This window comes from Aspergillus undulatus (genome assembly GCF_047715775.1).
Source record: "Aspergillus undulatus strain CBS 261.88 unplaced genomic scaffold BDV17scaffold_5, whole genome shotgun sequence".
In the NCBI taxonomy this organism is placed as follows: Eukaryota; Fungi; Ascomycota; class Eurotiomycetes; order Eurotiales; family Aspergillaceae; genus Aspergillus; species Aspergillus undulatus.
The window spans coordinates 734,307-752,533 of NW_027396609.1; the positions used below are offsets into that span (position 1 = coordinate 734,307).

Here is an 18,227-nt window from a genome sequence, read left to right on the forward strand (position 1 = left end):
TAGAAATGCTTCATTGGTATCTCAGATGCAAACGGCAAAGGAACTAGCTACAAGATACATATAAGTACTCGATACAGGGTCTAAGGTTCGTGTCATAGGTTACCAGATTCGCTTCGCAGCCATTTCGTACCGCTGGACATGGTCCAAATGCAGATCATCGCTAAGCAAACTTTTCTTCTGAGCTTCCTTCTCCTTTTCTTTCAGTTTGCGTAGGCTATCGGGGTCATCGAGGTAGATCCATCGCCGGGAGTCTTCGTTGACCTCTACGGCGCCCCAGCCACCGACCCGTCGTGCGCCTTCCACCGCGTGCTCGCGCCCACGTGGAGGTTCAGAACCCTCGGGGATATTGGGTGTTGCGGAAGAAGATACCGGAGCTGCTCGTTCTGCTTCTCGCTGTTTCATCGATTTGTAGCGAAATCGCGCGCAGGTTAGGAGGAGCATGCCGAGGAGGAGCTTGAGGATCAGTAGTAGGACGAAGCCGGTCAGCACCAGGACGACGGTGAAGATGTAGACAGAGTGAGCGGGTGATGGCATTGCGTTCGCAAGCGCTCGTCGGAACCATGCTTCGGCGTGCGCTGCTGTTGCTGGGAATATCGTTCCTAGGGTGATTGGCGGTGGCGAGGGTACCGGGCCTGCCGGTACGTACTGGCTATGAATCGTTGCCAAAGACGTCGTCTCCACCGCAACCGAGGAAGAAGGCGAAAATGGCGGAGACTGAGGGAGTAGTGCAGCCAAGAACATCTGGTAAGTTTGGACAGAGACGCGGAAAAAGAGGCATGAAAGCGGTATGATCGGAAGGCCCAGACGGCGAGTCAGGTTTTGGTCACCAAAGGCATTCGTGTAATAGTCCTTGGCTAGAATGTCCAAGAAGCGGCCGTAAATTGATGGCCGGACATTGTTGAACTTGCCAATATAAGCATGTTTGAGCCAATCCACAAACATCTCTGAACCGAGCACCACCAAAAATGGTCCAATTACCTGCGCCAGCGCCGGCAAGAACGAATTGACGTGGCTAAAGGACACCATCAGAGATGACGGAACAAGGGTGAAGGCCTGAGGAAGAATCGAGCTTGAAGACTTCGGAGGAGTCGACAGCGGCGTGCTATTCGTTGCAGATACTGCACCCACGCTTGTACTGATCAGACTGCCTCCAAAGGAGAAGGCTCCGGTTTCGACCATATTCCGAGATGCGATAATGGTGAGCATGAGCCATAATTGGAACCGCTCCACGACGTCCGCGCAAGTGAGCTGGAACAAGTTCTCCTTTTCAATCTTCTTGAAAACCGAGCCCTTGATCTCGACAAACTGATTCGAGAGCAGTAATGTAATCAAGGCATTGGAGTAGGAGTTGACAGCCACGTTCAGCGTCATAACCTGGTAGAAGAGCGCTGTGGAGTGAATGGCCGTATAGGCCAGCGCCAACAGGAAGAGCCCAAATGGCCGGAATATCTTGCTGCGTCCATCTGGTCGGCGTTCAAGCGCCTCACGCGAGAATAGACATTCAAGAACATCTTGACCAATGGCAGCAAAAAGACGGTCACTGACCTCTAGCACATTGTAGATTACATATAGCTTGATAGCTGCTTGGCCACGGATCCAATGATACATACGGCTGGCATCAAACCACATGAGAACTGTGCACGTAGTTATCATTAGCAGTCCCTTGAGGATATCAGCCTTGTCGTCAGGAAGCAGAGCAGATGGTGTAGACCTCTGCCTTCGGTGTCGGTGAGTATCCGAGCGGTGTCGACGCCGTGAGTCTGTCGTCTTCGACGGCTTGCCGTCTCGTTCGTTTGAAGTAGTTTCGATTGTCAATGACACGGAAGGTTTTCGGTTTCGTCGTCGCCATACTCGTCCAACACCCTTTCTAACAAATGCCCATAGATACTGGGCCTCGGCAGCCAAGTTCAAGACCCAGGACTCTATCAAGATATAGATCGCTTTTATGAAACGAAGTGGCAAAATCGTGAAGGAGTATAGCCATGCGTCCAGACATGCTAAGATGCCAAACCACAGCACCTGCTCTAACGCTGGAGGAAGAACGAGAAAGTTCACTAGTCGCTCGAGTTTGACGCGTGCTGATTCATATGGAAAGTCGCTCACAGCAGCTCGATGAATATACAGCGGAGAAGGGCTTCCAGAAGCAAGCTCCAGCTGTAAATATGTAGGGATGGAGACTGGAGGCAGCGGAATGTTCTGCGGCAACGAAGATGGTAAAGCTGTCTCGGACAGCGGTGGAGGGGGACTCCTTAAATTCTTCGGTTCAGCTTCACGGCTGACTGAAGGGCGCTCTTGCTTAGTGCGTGAGTTCCATGTCTGCGCAAGACGCTCGTTATTATTTCCCGGCAAAGTCTGCTTGCGTGCTGTCTGCGGAGTTGACACAGCACGAGCCATGTGTGGACGGCTCCGATTAGACGGCGTAGACAGTCCCAGGCCGTTCAACCCCTCGGATTTATATGAAGCGTCTTTGGCAGTCTGCGATGTAGGGTTCTCGTCCGCAGAGGGCTTGTGCGCACCTGGAGTAAAGCTTGGAATATCCGTCTCTATCGGCGAGAGCAATGACGCTGGCCCATCAGATACCACTCTCCGATTGGGTTCCTGACCACTCTGCGAGGGAACCGCCCGATAAGGTATGGAGTGAGGCGACGACGTGAGTTCCTGTATTTTGGCTGGCGAAAGCTTGAGAACCCGGTCACGGTCTTTGTCCTTATTCGCACCAGGAGACGGCTCGCGAACCAAACGGTGTAGGGCAGCAGTAGCCTCTGCGTCCTCAAGAACATCCACCAGGGATGTACGGTGCAGCATATGGGGCTCTGACCCTGCTCCAGCACCCGGCCCTTCGTCAGAGTGTTCGAACACCAAGCCGAAAGTCTTATCTGGCATTATCGGGAAGTTGCCACTTTTCGTGTCTTCGCCAGAGCCCCGACGGCCGCGACTTCCACTTGTGCCCCTAGTTCGAGACGTCCTAGATTCTCCATTCTGCATACCTCCCTCTCTCCTGATATTGTGGTTCTCGGTCATGGAATGAGGTAGGTCGGGCTGTGAAGAAGGATCGGGTTCTGACGTCGGAGCTGCTCGGTCGGAGTGGATGGCTCGCTTTTCGGGGCTGCGGTGTAGTCCGTTTACATCGGGCATCGCGGTCGAGATTTCAGTTGGGGTAACTGAAAGAAACTGGTACTGTAGCTAGCATGGTTTGCCTCTCAGTTGCTGTAGCGAAGGTAAGATCTCCGTTCGGAGACGATGTTGACATTCGCGGCAGGAGAAACTGCTGCAGTTTCGCGACGCAAAAAAGGGTATCATGGGAAAGACAAAACAATTAGCGGCAAGACATCAACCGGAGTTATTTATCAGTCGTTCAAATCAACAGAACAGAGGGAAGTAACGGTGAATTTAGTGTGGAGAAAATGTCGAGGAGCTCAACTGTTGTCCAGTGGCCTCGGTGTTCGGTGATGTTGCCGGATGAAGGCAAAGGCGGTCAGCCCGTCCTGATTCCGGATAGTATTAGGGCACGCTACGAATTGGACAGAGAGTGAATCATTACGTTGCATGAAATATGTAGTCAAAGTGGTATCTATATGTGGATGCACAAAAGACCCGCTTCGCCCATCGAAAGCCCAATGTACCCAGATCTTCCAATCATCAAACAGGGGTATCTTGAAAGCGTGACGGACACCAAGTCATTCATTAATCGCAGAAGATATGACCAGCTCTTCCAGGTTCTTTCGTTAACGCATGAAGTACGGCATCTCCCTTGATAAGTGTGGATCGGCACCGCCATCCATGATCGGGAAAGTCTACTAGTAGTCTGGGTGACGGGGAGGTTGGTTGTATGTTGGTGAAGTATACGCCTGTCTGATGGCTGGATCTCCACCATATTCGTCCGCGGCTTCATAGGCTGCTTCACTTCTTGCTGACGGATTGAAGGGCGTATACCCTCCCTGTGCCCGCGGAAGGCCCCGCGTGCTCATTGGAGAGAACATTCTATCAGGTTGTTCGTGGTTCGAATACATTGGCGAACCTCGGTTGACAGGTTTATTTCCCGGAGTGAATGTCCGCAAAGGGTGAGCAGGCTGAGGAGTTGGTCGGGAATTGTAGTACTCAAGAGGAGTGGTCGCCGGAACGCGCGGTGTAATAGTGCGAGAGTAGGGATCAGCAGAGGGGCCATAAGGACGGAATGGGCTTATAGTTGGCGGTTGATTATTGTGTCCATCAGGGCTATATGGATCTGGTCTGTCTCTGGGGTCTCGCATTCCACCAGCAGAACCCATACGGTTGGGAGGTCCCCAATTGTTGAGGGGTGTGGAAGTAACGTTCGAACGCGACATTGGCGTCTGTGTCCGTCCGATGAGGGCAGACGCATTGTCAGGAAGAGGAGGGACCGGAGGAGCTGGGGATGCTTGGCGGTCTAATGGACTGTACTCGGAAGTGGCAGGAACTGCAGAGGTGGCAGGGTCAGAGTAGGCCGAGTTTTGAGTCACTGTACGGCTTAGAGAAGGCTTTTCGAAGCTAGAAGCGACGTTGGGAAAGGTGGGCTCTCGCTCCTGCGGAGCTGCTGTCCCCGGGCGGGATGTATATACAGGGAGTGTAGCTGTTGTTGCTTGAGTAGTGGTGCGTGAAAGGGTCGTGACGATGGGCGTTTTATCCTCGCCCCCAAGTACCGGCAAGGTCGGTCTCATGTCTGATCCCATCGTTGGATTTGTTGGAGTCCGGTCTTGCAATGCGGTACCCTTTGCCAGAGCCTTGTTCACTTTGGTGCGCACAATGCGCTTGAGTCGGGTGTTGACCTTCCGACGACAATACTTTTTCAGCGTCCCATCCTCGGTAGGAATATGGTGAAAGAGAAAGAGTAGGTAGAGAATGATGGCAATGATCAGTTTGATCATGGATAGTACCCAGATAACGAGTGTAAATAGCATACCAGCTAAGACGAGCGCGCGCAGGTTGTTCTCTTCGGCAAGAATCTTGACGTTGTCGAAGAATTGTAGTATTCCGGCCTTATCTTCCTCAACTGCATTTTCGCCCCCAGGAAGCAAGTCCATCTGCATCACTGAATAGAGTGTTATGGCGTTAACCACTTGGCGTGGACCGTCGGCAAGGACAATATTCATCCAACCTGATACGTTAGAAAAATAAAAATAGTAGGGCAGAGGGTGCTCACTCTCAAAGGAAAAGTACGCGAACAAAGCGACATACTCAGCTCCTTTCCGATCCTTGGTAAGCTCTCCAAAGACCAAAAATCTTCGCCAGCCGTGCCCGTGCTCCCCAAAGCGAACACATTGAACTCGCGCAGCAAGAGAATCCAAATAACTATTCGCAACACTCCCGGAGCGAATCGCACGGATGGCGCGCAGCCATCTCCAAGCCAAGAGCGCAAATGAAAGGAGGATGCAGGCGGCAAAAATCCATCGCGAATATTCGAAAGGAATGGCGGGCTCAATTTGTCCAGCCCATCGGGAAAAGGCGAGAAGTGTCACAGCAGTGAAAGTGTCGACTGCGTACACGGCGATCGAAACTATCAGGAGCACAAAGAGAAAGAAGTAAGAGAACGGCGACAGACAAGACTCCGATTTGAAGTCGCTAAGATTCTAATTAGAAGCGCATGTCAGTTGGCCAAGCTATATCGCAGCAGATAATATAAATTGCGTGAACGTACGATATAATCCCATTGTTCCTCCAAAGCCACCGGCGCGCCTTTTTCTCGATCGCCGGAGCAAAGCATTGTATCAAGCGCCGGCCCTGCCAGGCGCCAGTAAAGAGCGTAAGTGTTGTGATCGAAGCGCGCTCGATTGCCTTCGTCGGTCCAGCCGGTGCGAAGTCACGATCACGACACAGGTGACGGAGAGAGGGTAAGGTGAGCCCAACAGAGCTTTCTTGAATGATTTGAACGAGAGACTATAAATAAAGAAAGACAAGCAACACCCAAGAAGCGGAGTCTGAAGAACAGCTCTTGTGTTCCTCAATGGCGCATCATCACAAGGTAACCGCTGCTAGTGTTTCAGGAGGGCGTTCAGAAACCAGTGAGGACTCAAATGCGCGCCATGCCCTGAAGGCCACTCAGCTCGTCTCACGGACGATGACGCCGAAGCTGCAGTGCTGCAGTTGTGAAATGCAGAATGCAAGAGGGCGCTTGGCGAAGCCAGGGGCAGGCTGACAGAGGAACGTGGGCGCGTAGAGCAATCTGTAGAAATTCGGCAAGTGAGGGTCCAAGACGATCCCAAGTGGGGGAGAACAACCGCTGGAGAATCTGAAACACGAGGGGAATGAATGAGAGTGGAGCTGCCGACAATGATGCAACGAGCGGCTGGAGACACTGGTCTCAGGGATTGGAATTTGGAAGGCTGCGAAGGAAGAAAGACTGAGAGAGAAATAGAGGAGCTGTTGAAAGCGCGGTCGACAGGAGAAGAAGGCCCGAGAGATTAAAGGCCGGCTGAAACAAGTGCTGAAAGGGCCGTTGTTGGATGGATTGTCTGGTGGACTAAATCGCTAGCCAGGGACTAGCAGCCACTACACTTATCAGTCCGCGGCACAATCTCCATTGGGGCGTCAGTCGCCCTGTCAGAGCGTCATCAACTGTCTTGTATGGAGCAGCCAATTATTTCTAGTGCCGGAGGTTCCTGATGATATTCATTGTTGTTTCCAACATTGGTCCTGACCCATAGAGATATAATAATTTTAACAATACATAACTACCGAGGTAGTACATAACTTGGCTTACTCACAGGTGCAGCCCTGCCCTTTTAGGATTAGTCGCTGGGCAGGTGACAGGTACCCAGTCAGCCTTGCGAGACTCCCAAGACTCTGAGACTCCACCCAACGCCGTAATTATCACGAAATGGACTCATAGTCGCAAGTTGCAACGAGACATCGGAACAATAACGGCGATTATCTTCAACGAGCTCGCAACAGATTGGATCCGCGAAGCAAGACCCCACCAACAACTGCCAACACACTCCCTGCCGTCAACGCTAAAGAGCGGTTGCTAATGTACGTTTCCTCATGCACCCGACCCAGATGGGTTACCTCTTGAGGCTTGACAATGTCCTTCGCTGTTCCTTCAACCACATAATCTTCCCAGCGGAGCTTTGAAAGGTTACGCTGATAGTCCACTACAGTCCCAGACCAATTGTTGGTGATCTTTCCCTCCTCGGTCTTATACCAACTGCTGCAGTTCGAATCTGCGAAACTACTCCTTGCCAACTCCGCTTGCAGCTCCTGGTTAAACTTCCGCAGGGCATCTACATCCGGTTTCATTGCCAAAGTCTTGCCCTGAGCACGAGCCCGGAGGACTTTACCAACTATGGCATTGAGGTATTGCGATTGCGCCTCGATCATGAGAATGATTGAGCTGTGGCCTACTTCTCATCAGCGATCAATTGCAGAAAGCAGACTGGAGCTGACACTCCTACCGAGATTTGTATTCGGTCCATAAAACATCCCAAAGTTTGGCAAGTCCTCTACAGTGACACCATGGAGGGCAGAGGCACCATCCTTCCAGATATCCGCGAGCGGCCGGCCATTGGAACCGTGGATCTGGATTGGGCACATGAACTCGACGGTTCTGAATCCAGTAGCCAAAATGATGAAATCATATTCTTTTTGGGTGCCGTCCTCCACTTCAACCCCAGTCTCTGTGACGCGCGAAATCCGACGGGTCTCCAAGTCCACATTTTCACGATTAAGCGCTGGGTAGTAGTCGTCGGAGAGAATTAGTCGCTTGCACCCAGGAGCATAGTTGGGAGTGAGCTTTTCCCATAGCTCAGGCTTATCTGCTAGCTGTGTTCGCAAACGCTTGGAAGTGATATCACGAACAAATTGTGCAGTTTTCGAATTCGAATCTCGAATAACCTCATGAAAGTCCTCTCGAAAATCCATGGTGGTGGAGCGCTTCCGTATGCGCAGAGGAGGGATATACGTTAATAGAGCTTGCTGAAGAGGCGTTATGGCGGTGTCGAATCGTGGAACCAGCCAGTTTGGTGTGCGCTGGAATACGGTTAGATGCGAAGCGACCTTAGCCACCTCTGGTACAATCTGCGCAGCAGTTGCACCTATCGGATTCAGTCAGCACTATTACTCGCCATGGATCCCAATTCAACTGGGAGAGAACACACCGTTCCCAATGATGGCAATACGCTTATTTTCGAAGTTATATGTCCAATCCCACCGTGCGGAATGCATCATTTTGCCACGAAAATCCTTCAGCCCTGGGATATCTGGCTCCCGAGGAAAGTTCAACTGCCCGACAGCAGATGTGAGGAAGTCTGCACTCAGGACATATGATCGCGTGAATTGATTGTCTTTGTCCCCCGAGACCTCCACGCTGACTTTCCACTTCATCTCTTTCTCATCCCATCGCGCCTCCTTGACCTCGGAGTTGAAGCGGATATATTTGTACAGGCCATACTTCTCGGCCACCTGAGTGAGATATATCTGGACAACAGCGTTTAGCCACAGCCGCAATCACACTATGGCTATAACCTACCAAAAGCTCCTCCTGGCCAGGAAACTGCCGAGACCATCTGGTATACTGCTCGAACGAGTAACTGTACAGAATGCTCGTTACTAATTCCGACATCAGCCATTCGCAACACTCAGTAGAGTGCAGAATAAGAGTTCAGGCCCTGACCGTCACAGCAGCATCCAGGATACTTATTATCATGCCACGTCCCACCAACGCCGCTGCTCTTCTCGAGTATCACAAAGTTATGGCATTTGTTTCGTTTGATGAGGTCGATTGCCATGCACATCCCTATCGGCGTCAGCTGGTACTCGTCATATCATCGATAATTCAAAGGCAGATTCACCCGATATTCCAGCTCCAATGATCACCACGGCGGCATTTGTATAATCTTTGTTGCCTGGGTAGGCATCGATGCGCAATTTGTCCGTCATTTTACTCGTAGGTAGTTGCCGTCGACAGCGTTCAAGGTAAGGATAATGTCACCCAAAGGTAATAATATGGTGAAGTAGTACTTATGTTTGACACAGCTTTGATGTAGCCGCACAGCGGAGGGTGGCACAACCGGAAGGCACAAGCAGCCCTTCCCTCAATTAAGTAGGAAGCCGCGCACTCCTCGCTGGCTCGGCTCCTACTCACCGATTAAATACTAACGTCCCATCACCTCGGGTATGAAATGTGGTTGCTACGAGAGGTGAGCTCGCAGATGCTTGTGCTTTCTCTGTTGAGTTTGGCCTGGCTAAGATTCTTTGTCTGGGTGCGGGGGGTGGACAATCGTGCGGCCGAGGCTTTACTGTACCGTGCTTGCGGGGAATTTCACCATCATCACCGGCTCCTTTACGCACCCGCACCCCCAGGCTCCATGCAATCAGCATGGTCGATGTGATAACAATCCAAGATAAATGGCCGGGATATTGTTTCCTGCCACCATATTCCTTGATGCGTGGATGGAACAAATATCTATGAAGTAAACCCTCCGACGCACTTTCATATCGGATCCCCTCTGCTGCATGAATACAGGGAAAGCTCCAGGCACTTCACCTCATCCATTTTACCTAGTCTGGTCTCTTCTTATTATTCCTAATCCTCCGTCTGCACTTCTAGCTACAGGGAATACGAACTCGGATACTAAGTAGCCTTGAAACTTATGCTGGAAGCTCGGCAAGTTCTGATGCATGCGGTCGTCAATATATAGCCATGGAACGTTTCGGAGAGGTAAAGAGACGATGGACGATTGATGGGACCAAAACGGAGGCAACGGAATCAATGAGTCGGATTCCTCACATGGCGCGGGACTTGCGCTGATGTCGCTCATGAGACCGATCTAGATGCTTTTCCTGTAAAAAGAACAAATCAATCAATCAGTCCATCTACGGTGCTACAAAGAGCCATGGATAAAGATGAAGTGTATACTATGCACAGTATTTGTTGAATGACAGTTCGTATCCAAGATAGATACTAGTAAGCATTGGAGCCCACAAATCGTGGCGATCAAACCCGTAGCCCAAGATCCTAGTATGTGCATCAGAACATATAGAAGATAAGAACAAAAAAAAAAGCCCGTGCACCATTAACCTAAGTCCCTCCTGAATATCCCTGACTCCGATCATTCTCTCCGTCCATAGAAGCAACAAGAAACAAACCAATGATGACTCGCAATGAAAGAGAGGGGAAAAAAGAACCGGAATGAAAGCAACTCCAAACGCCGACCCAGTCCGGACCTACCAACGAACAAGCCGTACATCAAAATGAGACCAAGCAGAACAATCTTTTCTGTCGACTTTGATGCTTTACCTTTTTTTTTTTTTTGGTTAGGACTTACCTATTTCAATCACTGTTCTGTCGAATCTCCTCCATTACCGTAGTCGTCGTAGAAAAGAAGAAGATGCAGACAACAAAAATAGAAAACAGAAAACAAGGACAAAAAAAAAAGAAACACAACCGACTCTTTGCACACTCAGTGCACGCAGTAGATTTCCAAACCGAGCCCTAAGAAACAGACCCTCCGCCCTGAGACCTGGTCATGTGCGAGAGCCTCTGCCTAAAGGCACGTTGTGCATCTGATGCAACTTCTCGTGCTCCAGATGTCTCGTTTGGTGGTGTAGTGGTCGGGGTCGGGGTCGGGCTGCGCCGGGCTGTCGATTCGGAACCTAACTGCATACATAGGGTAAGAAACAGAACAGTGTTGTGTAGAGACCTGATCAATATGCGGAAAGCTTTTGTTGCCTACGCGGCGTCAAAGCTCCCGTTGTGTATCTGCTAGATCATGACTGATGCAACTTCTCGTCGCTCCAGGCCACTGTTCTGAATGTTGGTTGTATTTGTAGTGGTGGTCTAGGGTTTGAAGCCCTGCCCTGGTTTCCAGTTTGGAGGTATATGGAATGGGTTGGTTTTTCGGCCGAGTTGGCCTGCGGGACCCTTTGCTGCATTAGCCTTAGCGACGTGCAGCTCTCGTTGTGCAGCGGCTAGGTTCTGGCTGAGTAGCGAGATATCGTTCGCCAGGGCTTGGTTTTTGCTTCGTAGCTTGACCTCTTCATCGTTCCAATCACTTTTTTCTCTCTTGAGTTCCCTGAGTTCTTTCGTCTTTTCGTCATCGTCGGTTTCCAAGGGAATTATGTCGTTGGGTCCTTTCTTTTTGAGCTGACTCTTCAGTCTCTTGATCTCACCCTCCATCTTGAGTACCCTCACCTGGGAATCGTGGAGCTGGGTGGAGATGGACCCTCCATTTGGATTCGTCATTGGCGAGATTCGTTGGTCGGCGAACGGATCTTCTTCTGTCACCTCCTTGGGTTGGTTCTCGAGATCCGCGACCTTTTTCTCGAGGCTCGCGACCCTTTTTTGCAAGCCTTCATTTGCTGCACGGCTCTGGTTCAGCTCCTGATATGCGTGGTCGAGATCTTTCTGCAGTTCGTTGGTCGTTGGGTTGCTCGTGTTCTGATGGACGGCAGCCCAGTGGGCGTTGCCGTTGGCCACGCTGAGCAGGCTCCCCAGGCACTTGTGATGCAATTTACTCTCTTCGTGGGCTTTGCACGGATCTTGGGTATCTCTGAGCTTGCTATCCAAATCCTCGATTGTATTTTCGCTCTTGTCGAGCTCCTCGAGGAGCTGATCGTCAGGGTGCACCGGCGTCGCCTGATCTGTCGTCAGGGCGCCTATCTCGCGCTCCTGCTGCTCTATCTTTTCCTCCCGCTCTTTGATGGTTTCTTCCAGTCCCTTGATCCGGTCATTAGCTTCTAAGGTCACTTCCTGAAGCTTCAATGTGAAAAACATTTGATGTCGTTCACTTTTTGTTCTGGATCAAACCGACAGGCTTGTTTCAACAAGGACTGTCGAAACTCTATTTCCTCATTCTGCTTTCTGAGGTGGTTTTCCAGATCCTGAATCCGACTGCGAGCCGTCTCACGCTCTGCCTGGAGGGTGGCATGGTATGCCTTTCCCATGTCTCGGAAGGTTTGTTCTCTTCTCTGGTCCTCCGCTTGACGCTCCGCAGTTTGAGACTCCGCAGATCGAGCCATTTCAAGCTCTAAATGCAGGGCTTGAATGTCATGTTCTTTCTCTTCGAGTGCTTTGTTCTTCTGGGCAATCACCGCTTCCCGCTCCTCGATCGCATGCTTGGAGACTTCGACCTGATTTTGTAAATAGCTGAGCTGCTCTTCCATCGCCGCTTTCTCAGCAGAGTATTGGTTGATGATACAATTGTCGGCTGCGTTTTTCTCATCGGCGTACTGCCGGAGAATTGCATCCTGCTGGCTGCAAACCGCGGCCAGCCGAGCATTTTCTGCAGCAAACTCCTGTCTCAATGGGTTTCGCATGCTCGTAAGTCGGCTGTTGAAGTTGCATTCGAGTGAACCAATTTGAACTTGAAGGTTCTGTTCCACCCGCGACTGCTTCTGTAATTTCTCCTCGAGCTGCTTCTCATGTTGCGATGTGTTAGCCAAGTTGTGTTCCTGATCATTCGACTTTTCAACCAGCTCATCACCTTCGAGTATCATGGCTTTCTCCATGAGTAGCTGGCCTGACCGTGCTGTCTGTAGCTGTTTGACAAGTTCCAAAATATTGACAGTGTGTGCTTGCTCTGCTTGCCTTCTGCTTTGAACTTCATCATATCTATCGTGAAGCTCGGCGATTTGTTTTTTTGAGCCCCTTGATATCCGACTCATGTTCTGTAGCAGTATTTTTATAAGTGGCTCGCGACCCGTGCAGTTGGGTGTCCATCACGACCAGTCGCTCTCGGAGGGTTCGCTGCTTTGCAGAGGCTTCGGACTGTCCTTTCTCTGTCGCAATTCGGCGAGCACTTTCGTCCTCGAGCATGGTCTTGAGCTCTTCTGCACGTTTGGTGGCTGCCTTTGCTGCAGCTCGCTCCCTGTCTCGGTGGGCTTCGATATTCAAGATTGTGTTCCGGCAGTCTCTGATTTTGTTCTGAAAATCCGCTTCGACATGGGAGATCATAGAGAAAGCCGCTTGGTTTACCTCAGCGGATTGATACCCTCCCATTGGGATAGATGCGGGCACTGCAGTCAGCCTCCGAAGTGCGATAGTGCTCGGGACGGCCTCCAATATGAGCCAGAAAAGGACGATGACGGAGACCACAGAGGCGAAGAGGGCAATGCCAGAGAGATGATTGACGTCTCCCTGCATGTCCAGATAAGATTCCTCGAAGTCTATAATCATATCCTCGATGTTGCTACGTAGTATGACCGAGGGTATGCGCAGGGGGGAAATGAGGAAAGTGTCCGCAGCCATATAACAGATGAACGTAAATGAAAGCCGCATTATGGTCAATTCAGGACGGTCAAGTGGAAAGTACCACTTCATGACCGCAGATTGCGAATCGTCATCATCATGAAGGCTCTGGCCTCGAACGGCATGCTGACAAGAGCAACCGGGGACTGGATCTTCAAAGGCTGCTTGAGAATCCCAACTCCGAAGCGGACCAAAGTGCCAATAACAAGTATGAGTATCTTCGCTCCCCAAGCTGTCGCCGACGCCCTGTTGACAGCGATGAGGGCTAAAAGAACAAGAAGAGTACTGTGAATGGATATCAATGGTTAATAAGGGCCTCGTAATAGGGACTAAGGCAGAAGGAGCAGATTCTCACAGTGTGAAATATCCGTAGTTGGAGATCTCTCCTTGGGAGAAGATCTGTTGGAAGAGAGTCGGCATTCTGAAGTGGTTGTACAGGGTTGTGTTATGTTCTGCGAGATGAAGGTATGAGAAATGATGATGGATTGTGATAAAGAAATGCTCTTTCGATGCTTTGGGTCAAGACCGTTGGCTTCGGAGAGTTGGGAGTGGGAGAAAAAAAGGAAGAAGAGGATGGGAGATGGGTTGCTTAAATACTCGCAACGCCTGCTTACGAGCAGTGAGGTTGGTGGTTGAGTGAATATTGAATGTTGCCCTGGGTTTACAGTGTTGGTGTGAATGCTGCTGTGAATATCCCAGCCGGGCAAGCAGTAACACCTCCTGTCTGGTATTGAAGAAGCAATGTATGAGCATGCAATGCTGCAGGTCAAGAATAATGATCTAGTACCTAGAGAGCTTGCCGTGATAGTCCTTCTCCGATTGTAGATGTCCTGTGTTCCAGAGAACAGGAGCCAAAGACACAATGTACATAGGCGGACGAACTTCAGGCAGGGTATCTAATGCTCATGCCACCCTTGACGCCAGCTCAAGATGGCCATTATAGGGCATATTTACAGTATGGAACATTCTTCAGGTATCGCTTGAAAGGCAGGCAAAGCTCTATCTCAAGATGCCTTGAGTAGTCGGGTTGTTGCCAGAGAACGCCATGAGAACTACGCATACCTACGTACGAACAACCGACGCTGGCGGGTATTAGGCTGCCGTAAAAGTTACTTCCTTATCAATTGCAATTCACATTACACTGTGAAGCTTGACGCAATCCAACCAAGTATGGGGTCATGAGCGTACCTGGGTCCGATGGCACGCTACCTACGTTTCCCGGACCTCCAGCAGTGGATCTTAGCGGCTTGGAGCCTTCGAAAAGCCCTCCAGGGAACGTCCACATACTTGTAGACATTAGTGCACTCCGAATTACTCAAAAAGGCAGGAATTGGGAATTAAGCTGTGAATACACAATGAACCATAGGACCGGATGATTCAATGTGGAATCTGTGGATCTGTTGAAGCATCCCGAGCTGGGAACGGGTGCCCTCGGACTGGTGCAGATAGAGAGAATCAAGGATTCGTCATTTGCAGAGCGCGTGATGTTGCAAATGGCATCATTTTAAATGACTTGCTTCCTGCTGGTGTCTGGCCAAGCTCCACGTTGCAGTTCAGGATGGCAGTGAAGCATGTGCAGTGTGGATGTAGCGTATCTACCTGGATTGTTGATCTGATTGTGTGCAGAAAACTTGGACTAAGAGCCTGGACTATGGATCACGCTAGCTAGAATTGAATAGTGGCTTGTACTAGCGCCACCTTAGGTAAGGACCATCCTGTAATATACATGCCTCAGGCTGCAAACCCCTTGGCTGCCCCAACCTTCAGAGATCCGGAGTCTCCCCCGGCAGCTTCATCTCGATGGTGTTTCACTGCGCACGACCAAGTGAGGGCTCTCCAACGCCTCGAAACACCTAGCATCCTAGACATTCCTCCCCTTCTTTGTCAATTGGCTCTGTTATATGCCGCTGTATCTGATTTTCCATCCCCACGTCACTCGTCCGACAATCCCCTCGTGCATTATTACGCCACTAGTTTAGCCTCACCTCCTTGGCAGAGGAGCTCCAAAAATGTCCCTCTAATCCCCGTTGACTCTTCTTTTTTCCTTCCCTCTTCCTTCCATCGGTAATGGCCATATCCGCCAATCGCTCCTTGGCCCTCCGGCCTATAGCCCTGGGCCTGGGCAAATTGTTGATGCTCTCTTTTTCGCACCTTTCACTCGTTTCTGCCGCTCCGACACATTTCCTCGACCCCCGGGGCCATTCCGAGAAGGTTGGAGCATTATCAGCCGATGACCCTAGCTTATGGCTGTACCTTGGAGTGGCCGCCGCCCTTGTCCTAGCAGGTGGTGCATTCGCCGGGTTAACAATTGCTCTGATGGGCCAGGTATACTCACTTCCTGAATATTGGACTGTCCCTTGGAATCCAGCCGCTAACGCCCTATCTTATCGATAATCTACAGGACGAAGTCTATTTACAAGTCATCCAAACGTCCGGCGACAGTCCCTCCGAACGAAAGAACGCTGCCAGCGTACTGCGACTGCTAAAGCGTGGCAAGCACTGGGTGCTTGTGACGCTGCTGCTCAGCAATGTGATCACCAACGAAACCCTACCTATTATCCTGGACCGATCGCTCGGAGGCGGCTGGCCAGCTGTACTGGGCAGTACAGTGCTAATTGGTAATTGAGCCTGTTTATATCTGCGGGAATACGTTCTAATGCGTGTCTTTCAAATCCTCTAGTCATTTTCGGTGAAATTGTCCCTCAGTCAATCTGCGTTCGCTACGGCCTTCCCATCGGTGCTTGGATGGCTCCCTGCGTCCTGGCCCTGATGTATCTCATGGCTCCTGTTGCTTGGCCCATTGCCAAATTACTCGACAGATTGCTTGGAGAGGATCACGGAACTATCTACAAGAAAGCGGGGCTCAAGACTCTCGTAACGTTACACAAGACCCTGGGTGAGGCGGGCGAGCAACTCAACTCCGACGAGGTCACTATTATCAGCGCTGTTTTAGACCTCAAAGAGAAGTCCGTCGGCACTATAATGACGCCAATGGACGATGTTTTCACCATGTCGGCTGATACGGTTTTGGACGAACAAACCATGGACCTCATACTCTCACAGGGATATTCCCGCATTCCTATCCATGCCCCGGATAATCCAAGAAACTTCATTGGCATGCTGCTAGTGAAGATGCTGATCACATACGATCCGGAAGATTGCAAACCCGTCAGTCATTTTGCCTTGGCGACTTTACCAGAGACACGCCCGGAAACAAGCTGTTTAGACATCGTCAATTTCTTCCAAGAAGGAAAGTCGCATATGGTCCTTGTCTCGGAGTACCCTGGTGAGGATAGCGGTGCTTTGGGTGTGGTTACCTTGGAAGATGTGATCGAGGAGCTGATTGGCGAGTACGTATATGAGTCTCTCAGACGGCAAAGTCAATGGAAACTAATTGATTGCTTTAGGGAAATTATTGATGAGTCCGATGTCTTCGTGGACGTCCACAAGGCGATTCGCCGAATGGCTCCCGCCCCTTATGCGCGCGTGCCGAAAGGTCGATTCGTAGAGGATCCTCCTGCCCCTGCCCAAGGTGCTTTGGTAGACTTGGGCGGCGATTCTCCAGCGACAAACGCACATGGCTCTGCCCATCGTCGGAGCTCTGTAGAAGCGCCTCTCGCCCGTTTCCAACTTCGTCGGTCACAAGGGGATAAAGAAAGGCATTCGGTTGATGCTCTTGTCACTCGCCTAGGATCAACCGATGAAATTCGTGAACATCTCAAACATCTTGGTCCATCTAACCTAGCTAGTCGACCCCGTCAGACACGTTACCAAAACGTGAAAATCAAACGCAGGAGCTCCTCTCCGTCGCGCTCAGGCCGGACAGATATGGAGTCCATTGTTGACTCGGCGCACACCAGACAACAATCCGCCGGTTTTCCTGCCGCATCCGACTCGGTTGCATTGGCCGACAACGGATTAAACCCAAGGGACGGTGCTCATGCTGTAATCGTGAGCAACGTTAACAATCTATCTCCGGATTCTCCCCTGAAGAACAACCAAACCGTGTCCATTCCAGAACAGGTTACTGAAGAACCAGAGAGCGCTCGCTCTCCGCAATCCGCCAACGGTCGCCCCTTTGGGTCTGCAGGATCAGACGCTGATCCAGCCTACAGCGGCAGCTACATTCATCGAGGCCCCGCACGCAGTGGCAGCATCACGGAGCACATAGTCGACGTCAATGGTATTCGGAAGGTTGTTCTCCATACCACAAGCAGCAATAGCTCCTCAGAGGCCGAAGGACAAGCGTCAAGACCTAAATTCCCGGTCCGTCAGGGAAGCGAGGTCATCGATCTGACCGAAACAAACGGCGAATCCACGAGCACATCAAAAAAGAAGCGTCGTCACCGGAGACATAAAAAGAGCCGAGACGTCAACAACGGGGACGAGGCGACTCCTTTACTCCCTTAACACCCACGGCCGTTTCTTCTTATATTTTAAAACCCTTCCCGCCTATTAATTCCTCTGCCGGCCAGAAAAATGATTTCATTTCTGTCCCAGCGTCCACACCGTGTGTCATCAGTCTCATCATTCTTATATCAAGATGCAAAGTGGCCCGCATGTGCGCGTTGATTGTATTTGTTTGCCGATTCGTACATTATTCTTACTACACATTATTAACCGATTTCCAATCAATCTAGATCTGATCATTTCGTTTGTTTCCCATGTCGCTTTTTCCGGTGATTAATTAAGGTCGTTGCCTTCGATGAACAAGTCATATGTCTAGCCTTTCCATCAGCCACATGCATCGTCAAAATTGCATCCACATTATATTTTAGTAGTCTTAGTATCCAAGGATCCTCCGGAAAGAATTGTTCCTCATTACCTCCCGAGGTCATACGCTGCGCACGGAGTGCTGATACTTATAATAAGCCTTTAGGAACCTCAGATGTACCTAGGCCGTAAAGATAGGTAAAAGCTTGTACGTAATTCTAATTTTAACCTGGAGAAATAGGTAGGTCCTCTAAACTCAATCCGGCATCATCAATTCGTCAAAAACGCGCGTTCTAAAATGCAATGCATGCATGCA

General features: G+C 50.6%; 7 protein-coding genes across 7 annotated transcripts; 2 read left to right on the plus strand and 5 right to left on the minus strand.

The window, feature by feature from the left end:
* On the minus strand, window positions 1-3,355 carry BDV17DRAFT_176379 (eukaryotic membrane protein family-domain-containing protein). The gene has a single exon (XM_073754867.1). It carries the CDS (start codon window positions 3,133-3,135, stop codon window positions 100-102), a length of 3,036 nt encoding a protein of 1,011 aa, XP_073619676.1. The 5' UTR covers window positions 3,136-3,355; the 3' UTR covers window positions 1-99.
* Window positions 3,356-3,466: 111 nt separating this feature from the next.
* BDV17DRAFT_176446 (uncharacterized protein) lies at window positions 3,467-5,853 on the minus strand. Its single transcript, XM_073754869.1, has 3 exons — window positions 5,654-5,853; window positions 5,159-5,585; window positions 3,467-5,113 (listed from the first exon to the last, which is right to left on the minus strand). The coding sequence occupies exons 1-3, from the start codon at window positions 5,717-5,719 to the stop codon at window positions 3,798-3,800; spliced, it is 1,809 nt and encodes a 602-aa protein (XP_073619677.1). The 5' UTR covers window positions 5,720-5,853; the 3' UTR covers window positions 3,467-3,797.
* Window positions 5,854-6,888: 1,035 nt separating this feature from the next.
* Window positions 6,889-8,889, minus strand: BDV17DRAFT_279532 (flavin-containing monooxygenase; the record flags this gene model as incomplete). The annotated part of the gene is made up of 6 exons (XM_073759734.1): window positions 6,889-7,352; window positions 7,407-8,045; window positions 8,109-8,427; window positions 8,480-8,559; window positions 8,624-8,746; window positions 8,802-8,889. 6 exons carry the CDS (start codon window positions 8,887-8,889, stop codon window positions 6,889-6,891), a joined length of 1,713 nt encoding a protein of 570 aa, XP_073619678.1.
* A 1,510-nt stretch (window positions 8,890-10,399) lies between these two features.
* Window positions 10,400-10,754, plus strand: BDV17DRAFT_176751 (uncharacterized protein). The gene has a single exon (XM_073754874.1). It carries the CDS (start codon window positions 10,479-10,481, stop codon window positions 10,716-10,718), a length of 240 nt encoding a protein of 79 aa, XP_073619679.1. The 5' UTR covers window positions 10,400-10,478; the 3' UTR covers window positions 10,719-10,754.
* Window positions 10,755-10,789: 35 nt separating this feature from the next.
* Window positions 10,790-12,459, minus strand: BDV17DRAFT_287771 (uncharacterized protein; the record flags this gene model as incomplete). Its single annotated transcript, XM_073761239.1, has 2 exons — window positions 10,790-11,668; window positions 11,740-12,459. The coding sequence occupies 2 exons, from the start codon at window positions 12,457-12,459 to the stop codon at window positions 10,790-10,792; spliced, it is 1,599 nt and encodes a 532-aa protein (XP_073619680.1).
* On the minus strand, window positions 12,397-13,493 carry BDV17DRAFT_176698 (uncharacterized protein). The gene has a single exon (XM_073754873.1). It carries the CDS (start codon window positions 13,268-13,270, stop codon window positions 12,563-12,565), a length of 708 nt encoding a protein of 235 aa, XP_073619681.1. The 5' UTR covers window positions 13,271-13,493; the 3' UTR covers window positions 12,397-12,562.
* Window positions 13,494-15,046: 1,553 nt separating this feature from the next.
* BDV17DRAFT_176829 (putative DUF21 and CBS domain protein (Mam3)) lies at window positions 15,047-17,895 on the plus strand. The gene is made up of 4 exons (XM_073754875.1): window positions 15,047-15,523; window positions 15,600-15,816; window positions 15,879-16,548; window positions 16,606-17,895. Exons 1-4 carry the CDS (start codon window positions 15,266-15,268, stop codon window positions 17,606-17,608), a joined length of 2,148 nt encoding a protein of 715 aa, XP_073619682.1. The 5' UTR covers window positions 15,047-15,265; the 3' UTR covers window positions 17,609-17,895.
* The last annotated feature ends 332 nt before the right edge of the window (window positions 17,896-18,227 follow it).

Bases quoted from the DNA above. Each gene is read 5' to 3' on its own strand.
- BDV17DRAFT_176379 (XM_073754867.1), bottom strand. From the start codon at position 3,135: ATGCCCGATGTAAACGGACTACACCGCAGCCCCGAAAAGCGAGCCATC.
- BDV17DRAFT_176446 (XM_073754869.1), bottom strand. From the start codon at position 5,719: ATGCTTTGCTCCGGCGATCGAGAAAAAGGCGCGCCGGTGGCTTTGGAG. The intron at 5,586-5,653 runs GTACGTTCACGC...GCTTCTAATTAG, and splicing joins AGGAACAATGGGATTATATC to AATCTTAGCGACTTCAAATC. The intron at 5,114-5,158 runs GTGAGCACCCTC...CTAACGTATCAG, and splicing joins CGCGTACTTTTCCTTTGAGA to GTTGGATGAATATTGTCCTT.
- BDV17DRAFT_176751 (XM_073754874.1), top strand. From the start codon at position 10,479: ATGTGCGAGAGCCTCTGCCTAAAGGCACGTTGTGCATCTGATGCAACT.
- BDV17DRAFT_176698 (XM_073754873.1), bottom strand. From the start codon at position 13,270: ATGAAGTGGTACTTTCCACTTGACCGTCCTGAATTGACCATAATGCGG.
- BDV17DRAFT_176829 (XM_073754875.1), top strand. From the start codon at position 15,266: ATGGCCATATCCGCCAATCGCTCCTTGGCCCTCCGGCCTATAGCCCTG. The intron at 15,817-15,878 runs GTAATTGAGCCT...CAAATCCTCTAG, and splicing joins GGGCAGTACAGTGCTAATTG to TCATTTTCGGTGAAATTGTC. The intron at 16,549-16,605 runs GTACGTATATGA...TGATTGCTTTAG, and splicing joins ATCGAGGAGCTGATTGGCGA to GGAAATTATTGATGAGTCCG.